Genomic DNA, 13062 nt, shown 5'->3' with positions numbered 1-13062 from the left:
TTAGAAGAGAGATACAAGCTAAAATCTTTGCTTCATTGAGGTTAGTGGGACATTTGTAACAGTTTTCCCCATTTAAAATGTAAATATGAGACGATCATTGGCAGATCAGAGTGTGCAGCTATGTAATGAAACAGTAGTGGGACTTCCTCTGCAAACCCACAGCTTCTTGCTGCCAGACTCTAGATCCAAAATGAGGAGCTATCAGCAGCAGCCAGGGACTGCTGCAGTGGGAATCAACATAACTCCCAGATCACATGGTGGTTTTCATTTTAAAATGCAATCCAGTGGTGAAAGATCTTGTTTCTCTTGTATAGTTGTTATCTTTTCCTTAATGAAAATGGTTTTGGCTGACTCTTTCTCTTTTATCATTGTCACTGATATATTGGGGAACTGTTCCTGCTTTCAGGCATTCAGGGATACTCTGAGAGATGCTCTTCATCCATACCTCTTTGCACTGCTCGACAAAATAGTGCAGATTAAGCTTTGCACTGCTTGACACAATAGTGCAGATTAAGCCAGTGAGTTTTCATCTACACTTAAAATGGAAAAAAAAAAAAATATAAAATAAATACTGCAGGTAATCAATGTATTAGAAAATGCAACTATTTTCTAAGTTTTTGAAGTACCAGACAGCATTATGTTAAGTGTATGGCATATAAGTAAAATTTAAGTAGTGGTATAGAACATTATAGGGAGTGATTTACCTGCTCAGTGCAATGTAAACAACAAACCAAGGGAAGACTGAGTTTCTGGATGTCCAGTAAACTAGATAATGTGTTTTATATCCAGTCATAAAGCATGCCATCTACGGATGTTTAAATGCTTGTTTATGTTTCTCCTGGTACTTAAGTATTCCCCATACACATATAAGATGAAACTTAATGCAGATTCTTCCATCAGTTTTCAAGGTAGCCTAATGGAGCTAAGACTGCTAAATCCTGTTGACTTTTCTGATAGGACTTGATTACTTAAGTGCTCTTTTTCCCTTTGAAAAATTTTCCTCTTAATTATGCTAATTGATGTTTAAAATTTTTTTCAAAGTTACAGCTATATCTGGATAATACTAATTCAGAGCCAGCCAATATTAATAATGTTAAATTCTAGGAAGCTTCCTCTGACTACAGGGTATATTTATTTTTCTTTTCTTCTGTAAGGGCAAAAATTAATTACTCAGGTTTGCCAGAGAATCTGCTGAGAGCTATTTCCTACAGGAACCAAAAAAGTAATAGGCATTAGTCAGTTGTGTTACCTCAAAACTATTTCCATTGGCTAATGAAAGTTTTTAGAGCCAAGAGTAGCTCATCTGTGCCCCAAAACAGAGAAAAAAAAACGTACTATCAACACAAATCTGAGAAACTCAGTTGATTTGAAAAATCTTGTACCATTTTATGTATTTTGGCTGAAATCTCAACCCCTATAATTTCTTCAAAAGGTCCTGATTAGGATCATTTCTAACAGCCAAAATAGAAATAAGAAGCTGTAATCTGCAAATCAGAAGAATGTATTTTGGGGGTCTTCCCTTTCAAATGCACATTTTCCGCTCCAAATCTCGTGGTCCATTTCTAGAGAAAGTTACCTAATAGCTTTTCCTTACATAGTGGGAATTTGGTTTTGCATTTTTTAACAACTGCTAATAATTACCGATTGCTACTGTTATAGCTCTGTGATAAGCCATTCATCTTACTGACTAAGATAACTAAGATAATTTCTTTCACCCTGTTATGCCACAGAACTGGGCTGAGTGCTTATCTTTTTTCAAATACTGGTGCCCTGGTCAGGTGTGCTTGTCAGCAACTGTAAAATGCTAATATTCCATTTGGTACTTGGTGGCAGAATTATAAGAAATATTATAGATAATATAGGGACTTCTGCTGTTTGATACAATGTAAGTATATATTTTTTGTACCTTACCTGTACTAGCCACAGTGCATCCTTTATCAATTATGTTTCAGTAGGGTTGGGTGTCTTGCTTGATAATCTTGAAAATGTGCAGTAAAGGAGAAACCAGTTTACCATCTATCAATTAAAGAATGGAGTCATCCACCTTTTCTGGTTAGCACTGGAAATATATAAGTCTGAAATTGGGCTTGTAATGTTTCATATAAAGTAACAATAGCTAAACTATTGCTGCTTTGTTTATTTGCTTGATAGCTGAAACTGAGGTGGAGAAACTTGCAATCTGAGGCAATATGATATCAGAAACAATGAATATGAGCTTCATTCAGATAACGAAAGGCAGAAACATGGGAATACAAAGGCAAGGAATTAGCTTTTAGAACACTTGCAAGAAGGAGATTTTCTCTTAGGTGTTATTTCAGTAGTCACACATCAGTTACAGTTATTTAAAATATTGAATTTGTTTCAGGTTTGTGAAATTTCATTTTATTGTGATTTTGATTTTTTCTTTCTTCATAAACAAGAAACTTTCAAAACCTGAAGCTGAAACATTATGATTATTATTCCTCTGCGTTAGGCTTAGATAGAATTTTTCAACTCTATCTGCTCTCTGCCAGGGATTTCTGTAGGTTTTTTTCTTTGTTCTTTAATGTGTAGGATTACATTACCTGACATGAACATAGGAATGAAATCTGCTGCACAAAAGTTCATATTATTATTGAGGAACTGTAATGTAATCTCAGGAAAACAGTAGTGCACAGAGAGAGGACTGGTATTGGTTCAGTTAGGCTTTGGGTTTGGTGATTTTTTTAATTTTTTTTTTACTTTTCTTTCATTTATTTCAGTTTAGCCACAATAATAAAATTGTCTCATGTGATTAATACTTTCTATGAAGGTAAAGTCAAGGAGATTTTACTAAGTTTTCTTGACTGTTGGTAAGGTAAACAAGCCTGCTCAGTACTGTCATCTTATGACAATGCAAAGGACTTTCACTTATGCTTTGAATTAAATTCACTGTCCTGCACAGAGTGGGGCAGCAGGCCCAGTGCTAGACCTTACACTGTTATTGCTCAGCCCTTCTGGCTTAGCTTTTTCTGTAGGAGAGCATGCAAGTGAGTATGGAGGATGGTAGCAGCCATGGCTCAACAAGTCTGCTGTAAGTGGTAAATTATAGATTTTGTTCCCCAACACAACTAAAAGTGTTGGGAGTGATGCTTTAAATCTGCCCCCTACTTTTGCAGGTATTCTGTACAGGGGGATTTCCCCCAGTTCATATTTGGATTCATCCAAAGTGAAGAAATGGATGCTGACTAAATTGGAGAGAGAATAAGCATCAGGAGATGACCTGCGTGACCAGCAGGTCCAAGGAGGTGATCCTGCCCCTCTACTCTGCTCTCATGAGACCTCACCTGGAGTATTGTGTGCAGTTCTGGTGTCCTCAACATAAAAAGGACATGGAACTGTTGGAACAAGTCCAGAGGAGGGCCACGAGGATGATCAGGGGACTGGAGCACCTCCCGTATGACGATAGGCTGAGAAAGTTGGGGCTGTTTAGCCTGGAGAAGAGAAGGCTGAGTGGAGACCTCATAGCAGCCTTCCAGTATCTGAAGGGGGCCTACAGGGATGCTGGGGAGGGACTCTTCATTAGGGACTGTAGTGGTAGGACAAGGGGTCATGGGTTAAAACTTAAACGGGGGAAGTTTAGATTGGATATAAGGAGGAAATTCTTTCCTGTTAGGGTGGTGAGGCACTGGAATAGGTTGTCCAGGGAAGTTGTGAATGCTTCACCCCTGGCAGTGTTCAAGGCCAGGCTGGACGAAGCCTTGGGTGAGATGGTTTAGTGGGAGGTGTCCCTGCCCACAGCAGCGGGGTTGGAACCTGATGATCTTAAGGTCCTTTCCAACCCTAACTATTCTATGATTCAGTCTATCAGGTCTCAGTTTACAACAGGGGGACCTCCAGCCAGTATTCTGAAATAAAACTCAGCCAGGAATATTTTGTTTTGTCAATTCTTCCTGAACAGCCAGGAAAGATTCTCAGTCTCCCAGGCAAACCACCGAACAGGCAAAACTGAGCACAGGAATGATTTTTATCTTTGTTTTTTTTTCTCCCCATCTTTACTTTTGTGAAGCATTGTGTTTATGAGATTCATTCAAGTTATTTAGTTCCCTTTTCAGAACCAGGCGCTTCATATTTTTCCTGGTTTATTGCTTTGGGTTTTATTGTTGGTTTGGTTTTGTTTTTCTAATATCTATGAGAGAGTAGCTAATTATACTTTCTGTAGCACACATAGAGGCATTTAGCAAAATTAAAGATAAGACTCAATGAACAATTTAGAAAAACTTACTGATGCATTTTTAAAAATTAATTCTGGTTTGTAAGTTATATTTAGTTGTTTGAATCTTTTCTGTTGAAAAAGAGACACGCAAAAACCTTTACATATGTAATTGTTATTATAAGAAATTAGTCTTGGGATCTGAAAAAGCTTTCCAAGAATTAATTAATGGAAATAACCAAATCAATATTGCATTCTTGCTGCAATGTTATTAGGTGATGATTTTTATCTTTCAGTGGCATAAGGATCTTGTGAATTATCTAATTAGACCTGTAATATGCAATTCAAAAACTCTTGATTTCCATACAGAAATAAAGTTCTTATAAATAATCTTGCATAAAAATAAATACTCTAGAGACACAATATTTAGCATGCTGCATAAATTCCTACAGCTCAATATTCTCTTTAGTCTTGAAATTGTGTGAAGAATGCACTGTCTTTAAATAAAGGGTTTTTTTAAAATTACTTTGTTTTACAGAATATGTGGTTTTCATGGTGTCAGTATTCCTTAATATTTCGTTTTATGCTTTGTTTTTCAGGTTGGCTTCATGAGCTAGGAAAACGTATTGAGTCTCCTTACTATGAGAATAATACACTAGGAGGCCCATCAATCAGAAGTGCCTATATAGCTGCCCTATATTTCACTCTCAGCAGCCTCACCAGTGTTGGGTTTGGAAATGTTTCAGCCAATACTGATGCTGAAAAGATCTTCTCCATTTGCACAATGCTTATTGGGGGTAAGTACAAATACATCAAGTTAAAACACTTGGGGAGGTATTGACAAGTAAAATTAATGTTGAAATGTTGTTAAGTTTCTAAAAAAAAAAAACAACAAAAAACAAAACCCAACCCCAAAAACCCAACAACAACAAAAAAAAAACCCAGAAAGTTTAATTTAAAATGCCAAAAGAAGGAAATAACTTAGCTGATTTTACACAAGGCAAACTCTCCTAAGCAGACCTATTTCTAACCATTTGATCACTTAAGGTGACAAAAGACAGTTGCCACTCTGTGAAATGCAAACTCACATTATTATCAGGTTATGTGTCAGGCACCCTTTCAGTCAGCCAGGAAACTGGTGTACATTCAGCTCCAGTTCTGTCCCCACAGCAGCCCTGGGAATGATGACATGGGGAGGTGGGCAGCTCACCAGTGAATCTGGCTGTAAGCTGGTGCATATACTCATGTGTAGGATTAGCCCAGAGAGAAGGCAACAGAGACAGGAGAACTTTTTGGTGAGCTATATGTGACTCTACCATAAACAAAAATCTCTGTTATTATCATGAAGTACATTTACCATATCACTGTTCCAGTTAGAATCAAAATGCAATGTTTTTGTCCTATTTGGAGCTCAGTAGCATTTATATTAATTACCTAGACATACTGCTGGGGGAAGCCAAGTGCTCATTTATGGTCTCTTTTCTGCTGAGGCACCTATGCACAACCAGTGAGCTGGTAGCACCTACAGAGCTTGGTGTAAACCAAGACCACTAAAGAAAGTACCTGCACCTCTCTCTTTACCTTTATCCCAACAAAAAATCAGCAATGCTATTTCATAGAGTGTACATCATACTATCCAAAGATGACATAGTGGGCATGAAGGGTAAAATCAAACCACAATTTCCTACTCCACTCCCCCCCCCTTCCATATTTTTTCTGCTTCCTAATTGCTTTGGAAACACTAGTATGTATTTCTGCAGCAGTAGTCAGTAAGGCATTGGTTGTCAGCTTTGCAGCATAAATTTTCCTGGTCAAAAAATGAATTGGTAACTTGACACTTGCAAGCTGGAATACAATGAATGACCCATAAACTATGTATTTTTGGCATCGAGTGATATAGAAAGTGCTCAATGAATTACTGTCAGTTTTCCCAGTCCTGAAAATGTAATATAATGGATCACACAACAATATAACGGATCACACAAGAATTATAACATTTTGATTTTGACAATGTCACAAAACCACAAGCAGCTTATTAATTGCTCTTGCTGGTAGCATAAAATTATAGTTTTAAAATACAATGTGGTCTTTGTGTTTTGGGGCTTTCACTACATAAAATCTGTTGGAATGAGGGAAGGGTTTTTCATTTCAGTAAGTATTCCATTTATTCATGGAATAAAGAGATATCTTTCATAAGACAATAATGAATATTTAATTCAATTTGATATGGCAGAGCTTTCACAAAATTAATAGAGCAGAATAGAAAAGTAGCCTATATTTTTTTTAGTCCAGTTATAACAATTTCTTTTTCACTTATATTATTGAGTGGTAGCTCTGATATGCTGGTGAACTGAACAACTGTGAAGAACTCGTTGACTAGTGTGCATAGAAGGAACTGAAAACTGAAAGGCAAAGTTATTCATAGGCAAGCAGGTAGAAGAGTGACTTTATACCTGTGAAAGTCCAGTGAACAAGATGTGATATCCCCAAATTAAAGAATTTTCTGCCTGTTTGTACCGTCTAAAAGAATTTTCAACCACCAGAATGTATCCTTTCCTCCTCCTATTCCCTTTAGTCTCTCCTCACTTACACTGGACTTTAAATCGCCATACATGGTCAACATTTTGTCTTGTTTATAAATCTTTTGCTACTCTGAGGAGTCTGCTTTCTTTCAAGCAATATAAAGATAGATGTCCCTTGAGAGTAATAATCAAGCTCCTAATAGTTTTTTCAATAAACAATTTGTAAATGTTTATATTAGATACCTCAGATCAATACCACATGGCAGGCATGTGATTTTTTCCACTCATAATCAGCAAGCACATTTCTGCACAGACAAACCCAGATGGCCTGTATCTGTAAGCATTTCTTCAATTTTGCTTCTGCTGTTTTTATTCCCAGGCCAGTCTCTAATTGCAGACAAACTCAGGATGTCAGAATTTTTTGATAAACAATTTCACACCATGTTTGACCTTCGCAAGCAACATAAGAAATCAGATTGATTTTTTTTTTTTTTTAATTGAATTTCTGGTCTACAATGTTTTGGGGTTTTGTTTTTGTTTTTTAACATCTTATTCCACAGAATATGATAGAGCTCTAAATGTTTGCAACCTCATTCCGCTATACATGGTCACTGCTAGTAATCATTTTTATTTATACGATTCTTGGAAATCTGTTACATTCTGTGCAATTACCAACTGACCATTTGAGTCTAGTTTTCGTCTCGATTAGTAGCTTCTCATTATTTCCTGAACATGCCTGCCCACATGGGTTCATCTGATCTCCTTTTTATTTAGACTATGAACTTAATTTGTCTTGGGCATGCTTTTGCTTGGTACCCTGACTAGATATCATCCTATCCCATGGCAGTGACTGCTAATGACACAAAAAATGGAAATGAAAAATCATATGAATAATACTGTATATTAATCATGGAGTCTTATATTCAAAAGCTTTATTAAATCTCTCAATCAGGAAATCAATTTTCTGTGAAAATCCCATTTATTTTCTGTGTTATGTTTTAATGATCAACAAGTCACCACATTACACATAATTTCTGTCCTCCTCCAGCTCTGATGCATGCCTTGGTGTTTGGCAATGTGACTGCCATTATTCAGAGGATGTACTCCAGATGGTCCCTTTATCACACAAGAACCAAGGACCTGAAGGACTTTATACGGGTCCATCACTTGCCACAGCAGCTAAAGCAAAGGATGCTTGAATATTTCCAAACCACATGGTCTGTCAATAATGGAATTGATTCCAATGAGGTAACCAAGCAAGGAAGGTTGTGTTTTTTATTATTTTGACTACAGACTTAGAGGAGGATGGTGCTGTACTCTTCTATTTATGATGCTGTGTTTTGTGTGATGTTATATATATAAAAGAACATGCCTAAACATAAAGATGGGTTATCCCAGGAAGAGGGTATGCTATTGAAAAATCCATTTTAGGACATCATATCATAAAGTAAAAATTCAAAGTCTTCCGCAGTTCTCAAATGCTGAATAGGCATTCATCAGAAGCCTTTTGGACGATGCCAATAGAAACACCCCAGTGAATAGTTTTGCCTTTCACCAAACAAAAATCTGCGGGGGGGGGGGGGTGGGGGTGGGGGTTAGATGTTTTTTAAAGGATGGATTTCTGTACTGCTTCTTTACTGCTCTTTCCTCCTGCTTTATTTTATTTTTTAATTCTTTCAACACTGTAAAAAAAAGTAATTTGGCCTGACTTTTGATGTTATTCATTTCTCTATGTTTTTAAATACTGCAGAATGTAACATGAAAGTGAAATCAAAAGATTGATTTCTGGTTATGCTTTTGTTTGCTTGCATTAAATGTCTTATCCAGGTTATGTATTCCTATACTCCAGAAGAAATATTGGCTTCTCCCTGATGGAATGTTATTTGAATGAACCATTCCCTTCAAAGTTCATGTTATATATGTCATTATAAACTCAGTGGCCTCTAACGATAATGTCAAAATAAGCAGAAAGATTTGGTTTTGAGAACATTCTCCTTCTGATAAATTCTTTTCTGTGGTGTGTGGAGCACAAAGAATGAGACACCCAGCAGCATCCTAGCAACAGAAGGAGCCTAATGAGATTTCCAAAGAGACAAAAAAACACTTAGATTTAGGGTTTTTTGTTAAGGATCACCTTCAGCTTGTGTACCTTCTGTACCTTTAGTCACACTGAGTGACTGCTGTACTACAACAGCAGCCTTTGGAGAGACCATCAGTATTTCATGATTTGCCTCCCATCCACAAACTGCATTTTTAACACAAACAAGCAAAACAAACAAAAAACACATAAAAAGTGAACTTAAAGAGTTTTTCAAGTTATTCATCTATCAATGGTTTTAGCATAGAAGAAGCAATATAGCCTGTTGATGAATTTTATGCATTTTAAAATCAAAATTAAGTTAATTTTTATTCTCTTTTCAGTATATGCTACTGTATACAGTGATATATACCTGAATAGGCTCATGTATTCTAGCAGATGAAAAAAGCTGGGACAAGATTAAATTATGCATTTGGGGGAATTCCTACATAAAATGTTGATGATTTTTTTTTCTTGGTTCACTATAAAGACATACTTTTATTCATATTTTTCCTGGAATTTATCAGTGTTTATTGTCATAATGATTTATTAAGACATAGCATACATGTCTTACCAAGGAAATAAGAAAATTCAAAGGGAAATCTTTGTATCAGTATGATATGTGTAGCACTACTAAATCAGATTGCTTCTGCAAAAGAAGAAACAAATTATTTTACACTTTTTCTCTTTTTCACTCATTCTTCTCTTTTTTGAACAGCTCTTAAAAGACTTCCCAGATGAGCTGCGTTCAGACATCACCATGCACTTGAACAAGGAGATTCTGCAGCTCTCCCTTTTCGAGTGTGCTAGCCGTGGTTGCCTCAGGTCTCTGTCTCTGCATATCAAAACCTCTTTCTGTGCTCCTGGGGAATACCTCCTCCGGCAGGGTGATGCCTTGCAAGCGATCTATTTTGTGTGCTCAGGTTCCATGGAAGTCCTGAAGGACAGCACGGTGTTGGCAATTCTCGGTATGTTCATAATCACAGCTTAAAAAAGAGAAATAATGGCCCTCCAGTGTAGGAGGACCTTCACTACTAACAGTTAATGTTTCCTAATAGTCTGAGGAGAAAGAATCTGTTTGATTTTATAGGCTATTCATACTCTATGGATATCCCTAAATTTTTTAATTTAAACTTATTTTTTGCCATGAGGAGCTTTCAATTGTTAGAGTGCTAACTGTACAATATTTTACTCCCACACAGATTTTCTTATTCACTCTCCTTTTCATGTAAGCAGGTATATGCTAGTTTTTGATGCAAATTTCTGCTTTCAAGTAAATTTGATGACAGCACTGGCACCTCAAAGGACATTGGTTATTAGTTCCTAAATCTTTCATGAAAACTAGGGGCCAGGCAGTGATCCTACTAATGCTCCCAAAAGAAAGGGAACAATGTGAGCTTACTGTCATTCTTTGATGCATTCATATCAACACCACCTGCAGGACAGTCAGATGTTGAAAAATGAGCACTGTTGGCTCTGGTCCCCGAAAAGTTCCTTCCCCAAGCTAACTGATGCTCTAAACAGTTATCTGAGTACATTAGAACAGCAAAAGGCCAGAAGTCCTGTCCTCATAAATTTCATTTAGCTGTTTGCTAGATGCCTGCTTTGACTTATCAAGGTTTAAGCATCTCCACCTGTGAATTTCAGTGATTGGCCTAAATTTAATACCTACTAAAGAAATTCCCTTTATCTTCAGCTAAAGGATGATTAGAATTGTCTGAGATAATGTTTATAAAAGGGTTTGATACAAGAAAATATAAAATTGTACTGTAAAGAATTATTTTATTATTATTTTAATACCTCTTTAGATTTAAACATATTCTTTTTTCTAATAACTTTAATATTCTTATAAAGCAGAGTTAAAAATAACATTTCCTTTTTTGTTTTCCTTCCTCTTTTGTGGGATTGCACTAGATTGTTGATAATGCAAGCTTCTGGTCTTCTGTAATTCAATTTCCTTTTTTTTACTAACATGCATTTGACTGCTCTTTTTTTAGAGTATAAATACGACACATGTCTTTTCTTGTTTCAAAAATCTTTAATTCTATTAGGTTGACAGTCCACCTCACTCCATCACCCATTTATAATTCGGAAGTTTTAGAATGCCTTGATTTCACTGACTCACATAACATAAAAGCTATAAAATATGGCTTACAAAAACCAGAAGCCTAAATATAGGAAAAGGTCAAGAGCTGCCCCCACTGGAACTATGATTTCATTAAAGATTCCATTTCCAAGCACTTCTGAAAATGTTAATGAAAGCATCATTGTGTAATGGTGTCGACGGAAACAATAAGAAAAAGATTAGTGTATTGCTGAGAGAAGTTAATGAAATTGTAATGCAAGCACACTAACATAATACAATGAAATAATGTTTTGTTACAGCAAATGGGAGCTTCATCTTTTAAACTTAATTAACAACAGCAGAAGGTGAATGTGTCAAACATGTAGGTCCCTACGAGAAACTGTGTTACTGATGTGATGCAAATCCAAGAGAGCAGGGTTTTTGCCTGATAATGCAGGTTACTTACAGTTCCCAGTCTACTATTTTATAATTCTGTCATGATTCTAATTCTAGTGGATAAGTTTTTCTTTACTGAAGCATTTTCAGTAACAAGCAATATGGTAACAATAAAACTAAATGCTTTGATAAAGTACAGCTGTTTAGTTCCTCTTGAGACTACTGCTTCAACAATGGCTCTTAAGATATCTTTTATAGGAAAATATGTTTTACTACAATAGTTATGTACTTTTTGAGCATACACTTTAGAGCTGTAAAAAAAAATTTAGCCATAAGTTATTCAAAAGATACAAGGAGAATAAATCTGTAACTTTGACTTCATGTCCTAGATACATTAACATACAGATGTGTCTGCAGAAATATTTGCAAATATCTTTTCCAATGAAAAAGAGCTGCTAAGAATAACATACATGATTCTGTTTATGCAATGAATGTCAATATTCAAGATACAATCATTTCCCTGCTGCAGTAATTCTACATGAAACTTCAGCATTCTACCTACAGCCTTTGCTACGTGATTTTCATTTTAAAAGAACCATACATTAGCATTATCAAATCTATTGGTCTTCCAGGCTGACATTATTTCATCAAACACAACAATAATCTAATTGTAACTGCAGTCAAATACAGCTCTAGCTTTTCTGAAATATTTATGCATTGTTAATACTAACGTTGTATACCTAAAAAGTTTCAAATTAAGATGTTTAAAGGTCTGTTTTGGTAAATTTGAAATATTTTTCCCTTGTCCATGTTTACATAGCCCACAGTAGATTTACATTGCCTCTGCTTAATATTATGAAATAAATTTAATTGTTCATACTTCTATAAAACATAAAAGTGCTTAGCTTTATGCTATATTTAATTATGTAAGCACTACATCACATGATAAGCAATGACAAATGTTATTCTCATCCATCAGATTTATATTTACCAGGTTGACCTAAACAATTACAAGTTCTTATTTATACCAATAGCAATTCTTAAGAAACCCCAAAGCAGCATTAATATATGTATATTCCAAGCACAATAGAAAATCCTTCCCTACGTTGGGTTTTTGATAAGCTCTTTTGACAAAGTTGTTCAAGCTCCGTGTAAATACAAAAAATTGCAAGTAGTATTTTAAAGTATAAAATCAACTTATTTAAGCAGCTTCAGTTTGGCTGCTTAATTTAACTTACCCTTCAAGTTCACCATTTCCCATATAATATCCAGTTGGAACCACATGCTGGTAGATTTTTTAGACTTTACAGTCTTCACTCATTATTTATTAATCACAGAATAATGTCAGACTGGAAGGAACCTCTGGAAGCCATCCAACCTAAACCTGCCTAAAGCAGGACCCATCTAGCTCAGCTTCTTCAGGGCCATGTCCAGGCAAGCCTTGAGCATCTCCAAGGACAGCAATTCCACAGCCTCTCTGGCAGCCTGTCCCACACTTTGCCCAGCCTCATGGTGACTTTCATTTCCTGATTTCTAATCACAGTTTCTTTTGTTACAGCTTGTGCTCAGTACATCTTGTTGCTGGAGGATTTTAACTCTGTTTTCTCTATGCTTTTCAGTTAGGCTATTGAAGGCAGCAATAACATCTTTCCTTTGCCTTCTCTTCTTAAGGCAGAATAGTACCCATTTTTTTAATTATACACTATATTTTCAAGTCCCTGATCATCTTGGTGGCCTCTTCTGGATTCACTTGAGTATGTCTATTCTGTCTTTTACTGGGAAGCTCCAAACTGGACACAGTGCTCCATATGTTGTATGACAAGTGACTTAT

General features: G+C 36.0%; 1 protein-coding gene across 2 annotated transcripts in view; it reads left to right on the top strand.

The window, feature by feature from the left end:
- KCNH8 (potassium voltage-gated channel subfamily H member 8) overlaps positions 1-13062 on the top strand; it is a 174488-nt gene that overhangs the window by 128214 nt on the left and 33212 nt on the right. For both annotated transcript variants that reach the window (XM_061362724.1, XM_061362723.1), the window contains exons 8-10: positions 4771-4968; positions 7742-7941; positions 9489-9738. In XM_061362724.1, coding sequence (XP_061218708.1) covers positions 4771-4968; positions 7742-7941; positions 9489-9738 — 648 coding nt within the window. The remainder of the gene's footprint in view (positions 1-4770; positions 4969-7741; positions 7942-9488; positions 9739-13062) is intronic.

This window comes from Neopsephotus bourkii, unplaced genomic scaffold (genome assembly GCF_033783945.1).
Source record: "Neopsephotus bourkii isolate Nb327-2 ecotype Australia unplaced genomic scaffold, CSIRO-AGI_Nbou_v1 NB_1132, whole genome shotgun sequence".
NCBI lineage: Eukaryota > Metazoa > Chordata > Aves > Psittaciformes > Psittacidae > Neopsephotus > Neopsephotus bourkii.
This window is presented reverse-complemented; position numbering and strand designations above follow the sequence as displayed.